This window comes from Salvelinus sp. IW2-2015, linkage group LG36, assembly GCF_002910315.2.
Source record: "Salvelinus sp. IW2-2015 linkage group LG36, ASM291031v2, whole genome shotgun sequence".
Lineage (NCBI taxonomy): Eukaryota > Metazoa > Chordata > Actinopteri > Salmoniformes > Salmonidae > Salvelinus > Salvelinus sp. IW2-2015.
The window spans coordinates 5956701-5975211 of NC_036875.1; the positions used below are offsets into that span (position 1 = coordinate 5956701).

General features: G+C 39.6%; 1 protein-coding gene across 2 annotated transcripts in view; it reads right to left on the bottom strand.

Moving 5' to 3' along the window:
* Positions 1-17257, bottom strand: part of tbc1d4 (TBC1 domain family, member 4) — a 128607-nt gene extending 111350 nt beyond the window's left edge. For both annotated transcript variants that reach the window (XM_023981807.2, XM_023981806.2), the window contains exon 1: positions 16187-17257. In XM_023981807.2, coding sequence (XP_023837575.1) covers positions 16187-16609 — 423 coding nt within the window. In that variant the 5' untranslated portion in view covers positions 16610-17257. The remainder of the gene's footprint in view (positions 1-16186) is intronic.
* Between the last annotated feature and the right edge of the window lie 1254 nt (positions 17258-18511).

Consider the following 18511-nt stretch of genomic DNA (forward strand, 5'->3'; position numbering starts at 1 on the left):
AACCCAGTGTGAATGAAGGACGATAGGACGATATGAATATCTAGATATTGCCCAACCCTAGATACAACAGTAGAATTATTGACAGCGAGAATGAATGGTTCTTTATCCTGGAAAACTTCCCAGTCCATAACGATTACAAGCATACCCATAACATGATGCAGCCACCACTATACTTGAAAATATGGAGAATTGTAGGCAGTAATACGTTGTTTTGGATTTGCCCCAAACATATCACTTTATATTCAGGACAATAAGTAAATTGCTTTGCCAATTGTTTTTGCAGCATTACTTTAGTGCCTTGCTGCAAACAGGATGCATTTTTTAAAATATTTATATACTGTACAGGCTTCCTTTTCACTTTGGTTAGTATTGTGGAGTAGCTACAATGTTGTGATCCATCCTCAATGTTCTACCCTCACAACCATTAAACTCTGTTTTAAAGTCACGATTGGCCTCATGATGAAATGCTTGAGTGGTTTTCCTTCTCTTTGGCAACTGAGTTAGGAAGGACGCCTGGATCTTTGTAGTGACTGGGTGTATTGATGCACCATCCAAAGTATAATTCATACCTTCACCAACGGATATTCAATGTCTGCTTTTTTCTTTACCCTTCTTTGCGAGGCATTGGAAAAACTACCTGGTCTTTGTGGTTGAATCTGTGTTTGAAATTCACTGCTCAAATGAGGGACCTTACAGATAATTGTTTTTTTGTGGGGTACAGAGATGAGGCAGTCATTCAAAATCATGTTAAACACTCTTATTGCACACATAATGAGTCCATGCAATTTATTGTGACTTGTTAAAGCAACTCCCGAACTTATTTAAGCTTGCCATAACAAAGGTGTTGAATAATTATTGACTCAAGACATTTCAGCATTGCATTTTTAATTAGTTTGTAAACATTTCTAATATCATAATTCCTCTTTGACATTATGGGGTATTACATTAAGGCCAGTGACCCAAAAATAATTACTTTCCGAAGGCATTATATACATCCTTCGGAAAAAAATTAAGAGACCAATGCAACATTATCATTTTCTCTGGTTTTAGTATATATAGGTATGCGTTTGGGTAAAATTAACATTTTAGTTTTATTCTATAAACTACTGACAACATTTCTCCCAAATGAAAATGTTGGATTTTAGAGCACTGGTTCTCAATCCTGGTCCCGGGGAACCAAAGGGGTGCACATTTTTGTTTTTGCCCTAGCACTACACAGCTAGGGCAAATCATCGACTCATCAAAAGGCGTTGATGACTAGGGCAAAAACAGAAATGTGCACCCCTTTGGGTCCCCGGGACCAGGATTGAGAACCACTGATTTAGAGCTTTTATTTGCAGAAAATTACAACTGGTCAAAATAACAAAAAAGGTGCAGTGTTGTCAGACCTCAAATAATGCAAAGAAAATAAGTTAATTTTCATTTTTTAAAAGCACAATACTAAATGTTTTAACTTAGGAAGAACAGAAATCAATATTTGGTGGAATAAACCTGATTTTCAATAACAGCTTTCATGCGTCTTGGCATGCTCTCCACCAGTCTTTCACATTGATGTTGGGTGACTTTATGCCACTCCTGGTGCAAAAATTCAAGCAGCTCGGCTTTGATTGATTGCTTGTGACCATCCAGCTTCCTCTTGATCACATTCCAGAGGTTTTCAATGGGGTTCAGGTCTGGAGATTGGGCTGGCCATGACAGGGTCTTGATCTGGTGGTCCTTCTTGATTGACCTGCTGGAAAAACCAATCCTCAGAGTTGGGGAACATTGTCAGAGCAGAAGGAAGCAAGTTCTTCCAGGACAACCTCGTACGTGGCTCGATTCATGCGATTCAAAGACAAATCTGCCCCATTCCAGCCTTGCTGAAGCACCCCCAGATCATCACCGATCCTCCACCAAATGTCAGTGGGTGCGAGATACTGTGGCTTGTAGGCCTCTCCAGGTCCCGCACCCACTGTGAAATTTGGTGGAGGATCTTAATGTCAACAGTGAAGAGGCGACTCCGGGATGCTGGCCTTCTAGGCAGAGTTGCAAAGAAAAAGCCATATCTCAGACTGGCCAATAAAAATAAAAGATTAAGATGGGGGGGGGGGGGGGGACAGACACTGGACAGAGGAACAGCATTGCGGAGTCGCCTCTTCACTGTTAACGTTGAGACTGGAGGTCGACCGATTAATCGTAATGTCCGAATAATTAGGGCCGATTTCAAGTTTTCATAACAATCGGAAATAATTTTGGATGGAGTTTTCTTTTTTTTTTACTAGGCAAGTCAGTTAAGAACACATTCTTATTTTCAATGACGGCCTAGGAACGGTGGGTTAACTGCCTTGTTCAGGGGCAGAATGACAGATTTTTACCTAGTCAGTTCAGGGATTCAATCTTACAACCGTACGGTTAACTAGTCCAACTCTCTAACCACCTGCCTCAAGAGGAGCCCGCGTGCTACGCGAATGCAGTAAGAAGCCAAGGTAAGTTGCTAGCTAGCATTAAACTTATAAAAAACAATCAATCATAATCACAAGTTAGAACTACACATGGTTGATGATATTACTAGTTTATCTAGCGTGTCCTGCATATAATCGATGCAGTGCGCATTCGCGAAAAAGGACTGTCGTTGCTCCAACGTGTACCTAACCATAAACAGTAATGCCTTTCTTAAAATCAATACACAGAAGTATATATTTTTAAACCTGCATATTTAGCTAAAAGAAATCCAGGTAAGCAGGCAATATTAACCAGGTGAAATTGTGTCACTTCTCTTGCGTTCATTGCACGCAGAGTCAGGATATATGCAACAGTTTGGGCCGCCTGGCTCATTACGAACTAATTTGCCAGAATGTTACGTAATTATGACATAACATTGAAGGTTGTGCAATGTAACAGGAATATTTAGACTTATGGATGCCACCCGTTAGATAAAATATGGAACGGTTCCGTATTTCACTGAAAGAATAAACATTTTGTTTTTGAGATGATAGTTTCCGGATTCGACCATATTAATGACCTAAGGCTCGTATTTCTGTGTGTTATTATGTAATAATTAAGTCTATGATTTGATAGAGCAGTCTGACTGAGCGATGGTATGCACCAGCAAGCTCGTAAGCATTCATTCAAACAGCACTTTCGTGCGTTTTGCCAGCAGCTCTTTGCAATGCTTCAAGCATTGAGCTGTTTATGACTTCAAGCCTATCAACTCCCGAGATTAGGCTGGTGTAACTGATGTGAAATGGCTAGCTAGTTAGTTAGCGGGGTGCGCGCTAATAGCATTTGAAACGTCACTCGCTCTGAGACTTGGAGTAGTTGTTCCCCTTGCTCTGCATGGGTAACGCTGCTTCGAGGGTGGCTGTTGTCGATGTGTTCCTGGTTCGAGCCCAGGTAGGGGCGAGGAGAGGGATGGAAGCTATACTGTTACACTGGCAATACTAAAGTGCCTATAAGAACATCCAATAGTCAAAGGTATATGAAATACAAATTGTAGAGAGAGAAATAATCCTATAATAACTACAACCTAAAACTTCTTACCTGGGAATATTGAAGACTGTTGTCTTCAATATTAAAAGGAACCACCAGCTTTCATATGTTCTCATGTTCTGAGCAAGGAACTTAAATGTTAGCTTTCTTACATGGCACATATTGCACTTTTACTTTCTTCTCCAACACTTTGTTTTTTCATTATTTAAACCAAATTGAACATGTTTCATTATTTATTTGAGGCTAAATTGATTTTATTGATGTATTATATTAAGTTAAAATAAGTGTTCATTCAGTATTGTTGTAATTGTCATTATTACAAAAATAGATATAAATAAATACATGTTAAAAATAAATTTAAAAAATTTAAATCGGCCGATTAATCGGTATCGGCTTTTTTGGTCCTCCAATAATCGCTATCGGCGTTGAAAAATCATAATCGGTCGACCTCTAGTATGCATACATACATAGTGTCTTCAGAAGGTATTCAGACCCATGGACTTTTTCCACTTTGTTACATTACAGCCTTTTAAATGGATTAAATAAAAATCCTCAGCAATCTACTTTGACTAGCAAAGAGATGTGTCTTACTTGACTAGCAATCCACACACAATACCCTACATTGTGTGTAGATCCATTTAGTCACATTATGACGACCTCAGCCATTCCGGGTCAGTGGTTTTAGCACCAACCTGGTCACGCTCCTCACATTTGACTTGGCTTGGGGGGACTAAACTAGGCAGCCCAGGTGTCACCGGGACCTTGAGTTGACTGGCTCAGAAAAAGAATAGGACAGGACAGACCCAAGGACACAGCAGAAGGTGGATTCCATGCTAAGGGTCACCCAGTGGTCCAAGAATGAACAAGAGATGTGTGCACATCCCTGATTAACACACTGTTGCTGCCGGGCCAATAATAGATCTATGTTGAGTAAAGAAACAGAGAGCCTGTTATTTAGTACATGCCGCTCCAGCATGCTTTAATTAGCTTTAAAGGGATACTTCGGGATGTTGGCAATGAAGCATTTTATCTACTTCCCCAGAGTCAGATTAACTCGTTGATACCATTTTTAGGTCGCCTCTGCATCCAGTATTAAGTCGTTTTGCGAGCCAATGCTAACTAGCATCAGCGCAATGCCTGTAAGTATATGGTATCTACTAGCAGTTACCATAGCCTTCCGATCATTGCCCTAACGCTAGTTAGCAATTGAGCTAACACTAGTTAACTTCCTTCAAACTGCATGCAGTGATATATTTAAAAGAAAAACTGTATCCACGAGTTCATCTGACTCTGCCAAAATACTGGAGTATTCCTTTAATGAGCCTACACATACTTTTGACTACGCTTGGGGGGAATATACTGTATAGGGGTCATTCTACTTTCCTGTCCCCCTACTTAAACACCAAGACAATAATTTAAAAAGTCAGATAATGACACAAAAAATATGTTTGTTTTAATTTACGTGTTTTATTGTTAATAAAACATATGTAGGACAGTTATATTGCAAGAAATGACTAGTGGCTTAGTGACATTGAGTAAAAAATTATAATAATTCTCCCACTATAAAATGTCAGAATACAAAGGAAAGTTTTAGTTATTTAGTGGATTACTTAAACATCAACTAAATATTATAAATCATTTACAGGGAATAGCTGTCCCTCAATTTCAAGTCACTAGTGTTCCACTATTGTAAAAACCACCATAAAAAAACAACAACTGCAACATCCTTGCCAACTTCTTACTGTGTCAAAGGTTCATGGAGGCGGGGCTGTTTTGAAAAGCACATAGTGAGTCTGCACTCTTTCTTCCTATGTTTCTATTCTTCTTTTTTACTAAGTAAAATAACAATACAGACAATATAAATGGCTGCTCCCACCGCTACCCGCCCTGAGACGCCGGCAAGGCACCCATAACTACCAGGACCAGCACACTCACAAGCATAAAACCAAACCACAAGACATTAAAAAGAGAAATGCAAAATATATATAACATTCCCACTCCTGATTGGAGGACCTCAAACATTTATACTGTACATTTGTGTATATAACTATTCCAACACTCATCAAGTCCACCACTCATCAATTCCACCCTTCAGACAGCCACCCATCTTTCCCAATAAAATATAATTCTGACATTTCATCTAGTAAAACATCCCTCCATTCTCCCATGGTGTCTCACTGGGGACTTGAACCTCCCCATCTGCAACAATTCCTTCTGAAATTGCCCCCCAAAAATGTCCATTTTTCCCAAGAGCACAATGATATTTCTTATTGGCTGACTGTGGTCCTTCACATCCCCCTGTAATACAGTTTGCAGGTCCAACTGCAACCTGATATTATGGCATAACAACCATTCCTGGACAAGACTCCAAAAACAAGCAACCAATGGACAGTACCAAAAGAGATGTTCTATTGATTCTGGTTCCACATGACAGAGTCTGCACCGGTCTGACTTGAATAACCTATACACTGAGCATTCTTTTTGTAGCGAGATTTTTATATAACAGCTTAAACTGATGCATCAATTGTTGTTTTGCATATCAGTTCATAAACCATGGTATTGGGACATCGGAAATCTGTTCCCAACTCTCTTGAATTTTATGTGGCATAGTTGCAAACCCTCTTGACAATAAGTGAAACAGATATAAATCATAAAATGGATTAGTAATTTTAAGCCATTTATGATTTTTAATTGGTGGCAGACAAACAAATGAATTCCTAATTGCCATTTCTGTGGTAGAGCTGCAATGAGTTGGTTATAGTTTGATATTGTGCATACACATGGATTAATTGTTGACAATTCTACCGTCGTTGTTTACAATGTCATTTATGAACATGATACCTTTCCTATACATTCTCTCCACGAAAATGGGTTTATCCTCTATCAGTACATTGGCGTTTATTTATTTGCTGTAATATAGATTCTGCCTCTACTGGAGGATAAAATTGGAATTGTAACTCTGTATAGCTTCATTTAAAAATAAGGACACTTTAAAATAGGGTTTAAACAGAGCAAAGACCCCCATTTTAAAACAGTGGATGTGCCCCTCTTATTAGCCTACTAGAAACCAGTTTGGATTTAGATATCGTTTTGGTATAATTATAAGCTTTAACAGAGGTTTAATGCCTTGATATTTAAGTTTAATCCCTCCAAACTCATTTATTAAAGAAATATACCCGGTTAACTTTTAAAAATCAGGTTTTCCATTCCAAATAAAATGTAATATTTTTTGTTCCTGTAACTTGAAAAAAAAACATTATCCTGGAGTCGGTAGAGCCACGAATAGATATGTAAACTGTGGTATCACTAGAGAATTAAATCAGTGCAATTCCCCCATAGATGGACATCCTATCTATTTGACAAAGTTTTCTATCAAAATGGATAGTTGCAAGATCATTCAACTTTCAGGAATGTGTACATCAAGCACATCACTTCACCATTTCAATTGGGAGACCATATAGCAATTTAAAGTGTGTCTTTTAGATACCGAATCCTTACGAATGCAAGTGTTAAGTAGGTTTTTTGTTTGATCTTACTTACTGTAATTATTTGCTGCAACTTTTGTATTTGGGTTTTAAATCAAGATAAACTGGAGAAATGATCAAGGTCCTAAATAAGACCGTTCAGTTGAACATTGTGAGAGAGAACTTGAATAAATCGGCATACACAGATACCTTTGTTTCTAATCCATTCATTTCTAATCCCTTAAATATTCAATTCTGAGCAATACATTTTAACAATATTTTTGCATTTCAACATTGAAGGGTGAGAGGCCTCCAATCTTTTAGAGAGACTGGGTCATTATACTGTCCCCCTGGCTCCTGCTTCAGTAGAAGAGTAATCAACCCTTATTTGTGTGTCAGACAGTTTACAATTTATATGTGAATAATTAAAACATGTGTGGATCTTTCAATAATTTATCAAATGTTTGATATATTTCTATTGCAATGCCATCAAGGCCAGGGGTTTTCCCAGTCAAAAAGGAGTACATTGCCAACTGTAGTGTGTCCTTTGTAATTGTAAGTTTGTGTTGCAGCCAGTTTAACCCGATGTTTAAGGAAATTGATATCACAGCACCATTCAAGTGAAGTTGGAGGAACTTCAAAGGATTTTTAAAATGTATTATAAAATTGTCCCCTGCTGTACTCCCGGTTTACGGGGCCACGCACAACTCCAACACCATTATCAAGTTTGCTGACGACACAATGGGGGTAGGCATGATCACCGGCAACGAGGAGTCAGCCTACAGGGAGGAGGTCGGTAACCTGGCAGTGTGGTGGCGGAGCAACAACCTCTCCCTCAACGTCAGCAAGACCAAGGAGCTGATCGTGAACTATAGGAAACAGGGTGGCGAGCCCACACCCATCCACATCAAAGGGGTGACAGTAGAGCAGGTAGACAGCTTCAAGTTCCTTGGTGTCCAAATCACTAGACTTAAAATGGTCCAAACACCCGCACCGTCGTGAAGAAAGCGCGACAGTGCCTCTTCCCACTCAGGAGGTTGAAAAAGTTTGAGAAGGTTCTACAGCTTAAGCTGTACCATTTCGAGCATATTGACTGGCTGCATCACTGCTTGGTATTGCAATAGCACCAGCCTCGAACTAATTGCACTACAGAGGGTTGTGCAGACAGCCCAGTACATCACTGGGGCCGAGCTCCCTGCCATCCAGAACCTCTATCAGGTGGTGAGAAAATAAGGCCTGGAAAATCAAAGACCCCAACCACCCAAGCCATATACTATTTTCTCTGCTGCAAGAGGTACCGGTGCATCAAGTCTGACACCAAAATTATATCCCAAAGCAAAAAAACTGTTAAATAACTAACAAAATAGCTACATGGACCGAGTTTACCTTGTATGTCAATATTTGCACTGTCTCTATGCACACTGACAGGGCCCCAAACACTCACACATAGTGTCTCTCCAACACCCACACATATGTACATACATTTATACTGACTCTAACACAGCACTGACATGCAAGCTGCTGCTACTCTGTTTATTTTATACCCCGTTGCCTAGTCCCTTTAACCCGATACATATCTACCTCTATCACTCCAGTATCCCTGCACATATACAGTGCATTCGGAAAGTATTCAGACCACTTGAGTTTTTCCATATTTTGTTACAGCCTTTTTCTAAAATTGAATAAATATTTGTTTCTTCTAATCAATCTACATAATACCCCATGACAAAGCAACAATTTTTTTAATTAAAAAAAGATAGAATTATTAAAAAAGATAACATTTACATAAGAATTCAGACCCTTCACTCAGTACTTTGTCGAAGCACTTTTGGCAGTGATTACAGCCGAGTCTTCTTGGGTATGACGCTACATGCTTGGCACACCTGTATTTGGGGAGTTTCTCCCATCCTTCTCTGCAGATCCTCTCAAGCCCTGTCAGGTTGGATGGGGAGCATCGCAGCACAGCTATTTCCAGGTCTCTCCAGAGATGTTATTTGCTCCGTTCATCTTTCCCTCAATCCCAGTCCCTGAAAAACATCCCTACAGCATGATGCTACCGTAGAGATGGTGTCAGGTTTCTTCCAGATGTGGCGCTTGGCATTCAGGCCAAAGAGCTCAATCTTCATTTTATCAATCTTGTTTCTCATGGTTTGAGAGTATTTAGGTGCCTTTTGGCAAACTCCAAGCTGGCTGTCATGTGCCTTTTACTGAGGAGTGGCTTCCATCTGGCCACTCTACCATAAAGGCCTGATTGGTGGAGTGCTGCAGAGATGGTTGTCCTTCTGGAAGGTTCTCCCATCTCCACAGAGGAACTCTGGAGCTCTGTCAGAGTGACCAACGGGTTCTTGGTCACCTCCCTGACCAAAGGGCCTTCTCCCATGATTGCTCAGTTTTGTCCGGGAAACTTCTTCCATTCTTCCACTGTGTTCTTGGGGACCTTCAATGCTGCAAAAATATGTTGGTACCGTTCCCTAGATCTGTGCCTCGACACAATCCTGTCTCGGAGCTCTACGAACAATTCCTTCGACATCATGGCTTGGTTTTTGTTCTGACATGCACTGTCAACTGTGGGACCTTATATAGACAGGTGTGTGCCTTTTCAAATCATGTTCAATCAATGGAATTTACCACAGGTGCACTCCAGTCAAGTTAGAAACATCAAGGATGAGCAATGGAAACAGGATGCACCTGAGCTCAATTTCGAGTGTCATAGCAAAGGACCTGAATACTTAAGGTATCCGTTTTATTTTTAATAAATTTGCAAAAGTTTCTAGAAACCCGTTTCACTCTGTCATTATTGGGTAGTGTGTAGCGTAATGAATTAAATTGTACATTTTCCTTCATTTTAGAATAAGGCTGTAACGTAACTAAATGTGGAATATTTTCCAAATGCACTGTAAATAAGGTACTGGAACTGACTTAAATATTTCCTGTATATATGTATGCTTACTTAATTGTGTATTTCATATTTCTCTTGTATTGTTTTGTAGCAATACATTGTTATTATTGCATTGTTGGGTTTTGAATTTGCAAGAAAAGGCATCTCACTGTACTTGTGCATGTGACATTAAAACTTAATTTCTCGCTTGACCAAATCGTTTTTTGGGATGAAGATTTAATTGAATGGCCTGTAAAAACACACTTAAAAAGGCCTCCTATACTTTAAGTGGATACACTGAACCTGTATTACACAATTATTTTTTATTTACTCCTTAGCTTTCATTAATTTACTGTCCGTTAAACTGATCACATTTCCAATATATCAGCCCTTGTGGAAAGTCTGTCGTAGTTACATGGAGGGCTATAAGCTGATGGTCTGATCGCATTCAATACGTACTTTTTTCCACTTTTGGCACCGTAGAAAAAGGATAGCAGAAAGTAATCAATCCGACTTGCTTGATTTAGCCTCTTTCAAATATAAATTTTATAAAGGTCCGTGTTTTTAAGCCTCAATTTATCGACCACTTCCAACGTGTCCATAATACTTGTAATCTATTTTAGTGCCAAAGGGTGATAATTGGTAGTATGATTGTCTTTACGGTCTTTTGACATATGTTAGCAACTTAATTATTAATTTGGTAATTTCATGCGAAGCCTTAAGATGCATCACCGGTGTTACACAGTTTGTAGTAGGGGAAAGGAAATTTGACTAAAATAACTGATCAAATCAAATGATTAAGTGATTTATTTACAATTTAAGAAGTGTGGTTTGAGCTACTGTGGCCGCCATCTTAGATATTCTATATTTCTGCAGATGTCACCGGTGTTAATGTTCCTTGTAGTTTTAATAGAATAGGTCTGAAGATTTGTCATTTGTGTTACTGGTCACTGGTGTAATTATAGAAATGTTTAAAAAAAATATTCAAGCAAATAATGACTAATCCAAAAACATTAATATTATTGTCAACCTTTTGACTGATTATATCTGCAAATTAAAAGTCAAATTACATTGTGGAAAGCCTGAATTGTCATTAACATACACCACCGTTCAAAAGTTTGGGGTCACTTAGAAATGTCCTTGTTTTCCATGAAAATATACATGAAATGAGTTACAAAATGAATAGGAAATAGTCAAGACGTTGACAAGGTAATACATCATTATTTTCAAATGAAATAATTGTGTCCTTCAAACTTTTGACAGTCCTGTCTGGTCCAGCGACGGTGGGTTTGTGCCCATAGGCGACTTTGTTGCCGGTGATGTCTGGTGAGGACCTGCCTTACAACAGGCCTACAAGCCCTCAGTCCAGCCTCTCTCAGCCTATTGCATACACTCTGAGCACTGACGGAGGGATTGTGCATTCCTGGTGTAACTCGGGCAGTTGTTACCATCCTGTACCAGTCCCGCAGGTGTGATGTTCGGATGATCAGCTGTCCGTTCGGTCTCCCTGTAGCACTGTCTTAAGCGTCTCACAGTACGGACATTGCAAGTTATTGCCCTGGCCACATCTGCAGTGCTCATGCCTCCTTGCAGCATGTCTAAAGCACGTTCACACAGATGAGCAGAGACCCTGGGCATCTTTCTTTTGGTCTTTTTCAGAGCCAGTAGAAAGGCCTCTTTAGTGCCCTAAGTTTTCATAACTATCACCTTTATTGCCTACCGTCTGTAAGCTGTTCATGTCTTAACGACCGTTCCACAGGTGCATGTTCATGAATTGTTTATGGATCACAAGCATTGGAAACAGTGTATAAACCTTTTACAATGAAAATCTGTGAAGTTATTTGGATTTTTACGAATTATCTTTGAAAGACAGGGTCCTGAAAAAGGGATGTTTCTTTTTTTGATGAGTTTATTTAATGAAGCTGCCAGTTGAGGATTGTGAGGCATCTGTTTCTCAAACTAGACACTAATTTACTTGTCCTTTTGCTCAGTTGTGCACCGGGGCCTCCCACTGCTCTTTCTATTCTGGTTAGAGCCAGTTTGTGCTGTTCTGTGAAGGGAGTAGTACACAGCGTTGTACGAGATCTTCCGTTTCTCGCATGGAATAGCCTTCATTTCTCAGAACAAGAATAGACTGACGAGTTTCAGAAGTGCTTTGTTTCTGACCATTTTGAGCCTGTAATTGAACCGACAAATACTGATACTCCAGATACTCAACTAGTCTAAAGGCGGCCAGTTTTATTGCTTCTTTAATCAGAACAGTTTTCAGCTGTGCTAACAATTGCAAAAGGGTTTTCTAATGATTAATTAGCCTTTTAAAATGATAAACTTGGATTAGCTAACACAACGTGCCATTGAGTGATGGTTGCTGATAATGGGCCTCTGTAGATAATCCATTAAAAATACAAATAAATCAGCTGTTTCCAGCTACAATAGTCATTTACAACATTAACGATGTCTACATTGTATTCCTAATCAATGATGTTATTTTAAAAAATTTACATTTTTTGATTTTCTCTCAGAAACAAAAATAACTTTTCTAAGTGACCCCAAACTTTTGAACGGTAGTGTAGTGAAAAAAGGAACAAGTTTTTTAAATTTAATGTAGTTAAAATATCTAAATACATTAAGCTGTCATTTATGTTAATTTACATTGTTAATGGGTTAACTATAATCTGACAAAAAAAGGAATTAAACATTTTTTTTTAAATTGGCTGGTCAGAAAGCCACCATTTCTGTAGAATGATCAATATACCGTATACCGGGATATTTAGTCATACCAACGGTATGATTTTCAATACAGCTTTGCGGGGGCTGCATACTACGCCACTGCTTATAACTATAAGGGATACTTCGGGATTTTGGCAATGCGGTCCATTATCTACTTATCCAGAGTCAGATGAAGTTGTGAATACCATTTTTATGTCTCTGCGTGCAGTTTGAAGGAAGTTGCTAACTAGCATTAGCGCAATGACAAAAGGTCTATGTGTAGCTAGTTAGCATTGGCTCACAAAACTACCTCTAACTTCCTTCATACTGGGTACAGACACATAGAAATGGTATCCACAAGTTAATCTGACTGGAAAAAATCCAAGTCCCTCATGGATCAAGATTAATGTTGCCTAAATAGTTTTGTGGATACAAAAAAAAAGAAATCGCGCCCATTGTGTGCACTTCCAGTACTACTGTATACCCTGGTATGAAACAAAACTGGTATGCAAATCTGGATACTGCCCAACCCTAACTTTGACCCTGTTTGAATACTATAAAATGCATCCTTGATTCTTCCCACCCTTGAAGAAATCCCTGATACAACATGATTTGATAGTTGTGAGAAAGGCTTCCACTGTGTTGCTGTCACCAATCATGTCATGTCTGATCAGTGATTAAGCTACCTCAAAGTACGACGGAAGGATGCATTTTCAAATATATTCAAATGAGGCCACTGTTTTGGCTGAAATAGTCATTGTTCCAACATTTTACCTATATGTGGTGATGCAGAAGGTTAATTATAGCACATGGGGCCACCATGTGCTGAATGCAGGCATTCTTTATTTATTCACCCAGTGACCAATACAACATTTCCCAGACACAGGGAGAGAGGGGTGTGTCAGTGCCAATCTGCCGGCTGCGAGAACTCGACTGGACTCCTAGCCAGGTTAAGGGTCATAGCAACTCCAAGCCATGCATATTGTATTGTTATTTGTGATGCTGTGGCATACAGTGTTGTCTATAAGTAACTAAGTTATTACTTTGTCATTTCATGAACTTTTTCTGACTGATCTAAGACACTGAATGCACATATGCACCAACTCTGAATCCAACCTGTGCTGTCAGATAAGATAATGAGCGTTGAGACTAAAAAGACACTAATCTAGCTAACATTCAATTAGGCTACCAAAGCAAACCTGCTCTAAAGCCATCTAACGTGATCAAGCTAACACATTACACAATTAGAGAATAGATGCAACATATAAGAGAAAAATGCACCATAGGCCTGCCCACATCTATGCATATTCACTCTGTGCTATTGTTCATAATCAATCATCCTTCCGTCAGGGAGCTCTTTCTTCTGAAACGTACCATGACAAGTTGAACATCCCCTTAACTTGTCTAAGTCTGATAGATGCAGAAGAACGTTAACGCAAGTCCTCAAGCTTGACAAAATCTGTCTACAAGCAATTTCTATAACAAGCACATTCTCAGGAATATCTATTGGAGCTTCTGTGTGTCTCCTAATCGTTCTTTGTCCTGCAAAAGAGCACTCAAATTCAGTGTCCTAAAATAACTCCACTTTTTCCCCTAAGGTAAATAGGGCCTGGGCATGTCTACTCCTATGCAGTGAGCAACACGCCATGCATAGGCCTAGCTGCTCCAGGTGTAGAGTACAACGTGTCAAAACAAAGCACTTCAGAAACACACAGTGATCAATCATTCCTACAAAGGAAAATAAAAGTTGTGTGTGCGTGTGGTAATGGCAATCCGATAAGTGCAGAGAGGTAGCTAGCCAGAGGAACACAGCCCCGTCGTTGTGGGGGAAGGTGCGTTCCTCATGGTCCATCTGGCACGTTTCTACCCAGCCAGTTTAACCTGCATAACATCAACACTAGCAAGCTAAACTGGGGAATGATGCTCATGTTGCCTTGCCTAGTGCTGAAAGTTGTTTTCTTTGGGTGCTGCAATCCGTAGTTCGTAAAAATAACAGTTTACGCGACCTCCGCCAAGGGAGATGTTGTCAGCAACCCCGTCATTATATGCACAATTTGACAGAGGTCACATAGAATGAAGTTACCAAAAAATACGGATTGCTAGCCTCGCAAAGCCACCTGATCCCACAAGCTAACATATTGCAGCACACAAAGAAAATAATGCAACTACACAGGACAAACATTGATACAAGTTACGCATGAAATAAATTACATTTTTACAAGTATCGACTGATACCGACTCGATGAAGCCGGAGGTAGGCTACACTCTGCCAAAACTCATTGCCTCGCACCATCGGGTATCTTGGAGTTCAGAATTCTTGGCCGGCTACCCCATACCACGTGACTCAAGTGTAAACATGAAGCACAAGCCTGGGAGGCACGCACGCACACGTCAATACAGAATATTGGGCCTATGAATCCCTTGTCAAACACAGTCTGACAAATGTTTGATCCACTGAATCATACGGATACAGCCTTGATCTGGATTATTTTAGCCTATATTTAAATACAGGTTGCCTATTCTAACCTAGCCCTTGATCATGACTCTCAGTTCCATTACGTTACATATAAGAGTCATTGGAGGAAGGCATCTTCTGTACTGGGGAGTGCTGTTAAAAACACTGACGCTCGGTCTGAACATTAACACTCATTGCTTGCGGTACGGTTTTGGAAGCATAAGGACATTATTTTTCATATCAGCAAGAAATACATTTTCAAAAAACAAAAAGGTTGAAATTAATGCACACCTTTTACAGCTACAGTTCCCACACACCCATATTTCCATGTTACGCTGCTTGTTTACAGAAAACAGAAAGAAGACAGAGTGGACAACATGTGCTATCGGTGTCTCCGAAACCCTGTGTGTAAACGGAAGACTGCGACTATGTTAAAACGTTAACACAATGCACAATACATGTGTATTTTGCATTTGTGAAATTATTTTGATATGAGAGTAGAGGGGTTGTTTCTAGAAGTATCGGAATTGAGAATCGATTCACATTTAAATGGATTATTTGGCTCTTTTAGCTTTGAGACACTTCTTTAAACAGAGCATGGTAGGTCCTTGGACTATAAGGAGTTAGGCTCCTTTAGTCCATTACTGGGCAAATTCTATCCCAACACCACAATGGACTAAATACTTAATACCAGCTGCAAAATCATGTTTTTATTTACCAATCAATATAGGCGTGTCTTTATTAGGCTATCCGGTGATTCTAAAGAGTGTGTTTGAGGAATCTTTCCAAATACCAGATAACCTTAGCACAGCATTTTATCACTAGGCCTACTACACAGAGGACCACTGTGGTAAAGTTCTGAGTTCTCCAAAGGTTGACTATTGTTTTATAGCTTAAGCTTACCAGTAGCTGGTCCAACAATGTGGCAGTTGTACTTGACCCATTTATAAAGGTTGCTGAATATGGGACCATACCTCCACATTCTTGCAAATTAAAGAATAGGTCGCCATTGTGGCACAATTGGCGTTAGTCAAAACTTGAGTGTACCTGTAAAGACAGCATGATGGCAACATGTTTGGATGTACTGTAGTTCTGACAGTGACATATGTGCCTAAATTATATAAGAACATAGCCCCGGGAAGACGTTTAGGGGTGATTTATCAGGTGGTTCTGCAGCACCCCTACTTCCCTCCGCTATGTATAACAGCCTACCTGGTTGGGGTCGTATGCCCTGAAGACATGGCATGCCATCTCAGACTCCGGGTTGTCGGGCTGGCTCCGGATAAGGTAGGCGAAATATGTGAGGTCATTACTGTTGTGGATAAAACGTGAGATGAACTGCGCTTTATGCTCGAAGATGAAGACGGACGAGTTGGCGACATTGTTGGCGGGCACACATCGAATAAACGGCGGGGTGAGCACCAGTTGAACTTCCCTGGCCTGGACGGAACAAGTCTCGCGTCCCGATTCGTTCTTCTCACTTTTCTTCCGGATCTCCGCCACCAACCACGGCAGCATAGGCAGGGTAGTACGCTTGTCCAAGGAGGACCAGCCAATGTACCAGAGAGCAAACTTTTGAATATCTGGCTTCGAGAGATTACTCTCTTTATTCCCTTTGTCATCCCGACCCTCCATCTCCGTTTAATTATAGAACAATGGAGATAAACTATTCACACGCCTAATTGCTGATTTCAATTCTAGCAATTGATGCAGCCCTTAATCGATTAATAACATCGATAATCGATCAATTTGGTTGTGTGCCCAATTCAGCTGATTGGCTAGATACACGCTTGAATATATGTAAACAGTTAATAATCCATCGTTCACGATGAAGTCCTGTTGAGCGGTAAGAAAGTTAGTGCAAAAAAGTAACATAAACACGCGTTCCTCGTGTCGCTCGAAACTGCAGCACTCGCTTCCCAGATCAGATCCTCACAAGGTGGTTACTGTCGTAACCTAGAAATGACAGCTCCGTTCGTGGTTTACTGGTGTTGCCAGGTCACATTTGTACGAGGACGACCGAGCAGTTCCCAAACGGTGTTGAAGTTTGTGAAGTGTGCTAGAACGTTGCGTCTGGAGCACGGTGTTTAAACTGTGAAAGGCCAGAAGAAAACACCTTTTAAAATGCTGGGTGATTCTCCAAAACCGCAGTTCCAACGAGAGCAGATAGTTCCCTTTGCAAAGACAATTGTGTCATTTATCACAGGGAAAAAACTATATTTGGCTGTTTATTTATCGTTCTCTTCGGTGCCATGAGCTTGAGATACTGCTGTAATGCAGGCAAGAATAACCAAGTACTTCCGGGTCACGGATTTTTGGAATCCTTCAGAATAAGATTCCCGTCATGTATACTTTGTAAATTAATAAATACGGCGAAAATTAAATATTGTGTACTTGTTATCATACAAAGAATAATTTAAAGTATTTCTATGAGATGTGATTTTTTTTGTTAACTACGTTTTTTTTTTTTTACTGCAACAAAACATTCAGGCAATATGTACGGTGTAATATGCATGTCCACTATGAAAAATGTATATTGTGCAATACGAATGAGCTAAATAATTGGGATTTAAATGTGTTATCTAAAGTTCATTATTATAAGTATAATATTAATATTATAACATTTTTATTATTATTATATACAGTGGCTGACAGCCTGAATTTAAAATTGATTACATTTAGATTTTTATTCACTGGCCTAAACACAATACCCCATAATGTCAAAGTGGAATTATGTCTTTACAAATTAATAAAAAATGAAAAGCCTTAAGTCAATAAGTATTCAACCCCATTTGTAAATGGCAAGCCTAGATAAGTTCAGGAGTAAAAAATGTGCTTAACAAGTCACATAAGTTGCATGGACTCACTCTGTGTGCAATAATAGTGTTTAACATGATGTTTGAATGACTACCTCATCTCTGTACCCCACACCTGTAAGGTCCCTCAGTAGAGCAGTGCATTTCAAACACAGATTTAACCACAAAGACCAGGGTGGTTTTCCAGTGCCTTGCAAAGAAGGGCACCTATTGGCAGATAGATAAAAAAAATCATAATAATAATAATAGCAGACGTTGAATATCCCTTTGAGCATACTGAAGTTATTAATTACACTTTGGTTGGTGTATCAATACACCCACTCACTACAAAGATACAGGCGTCCTTCAAACTCAGTTGCCAAAGAGAAGGAAAACCACTCAGGGATTTCACCACGAGGCCAATGGTGACTTTAAAACAGTTTAATGGCTGTGATAGGAGAAAACTGAGGAAGGATCAACAACATTGTAATTACTCCACAATACTAACCTAATAATAATGACAGAATGAGAAGGAAGCTTGTACAAAAAAATATTCCAAAACAAGCATCCTGTTTGCAACAAGTCACAAGTAAAACTGCATGGTGGTGACTGTATAATGTTATGGGTATGCTTGTCCTTGGCAAGCACTAGGGAGTTTATGATAAAAATAAACAGAATAGATCAAAGCAGAGAAGAAAAACCTGGTTCAGTCAGCACTCCAACAGACACTGGGAGACAAAGT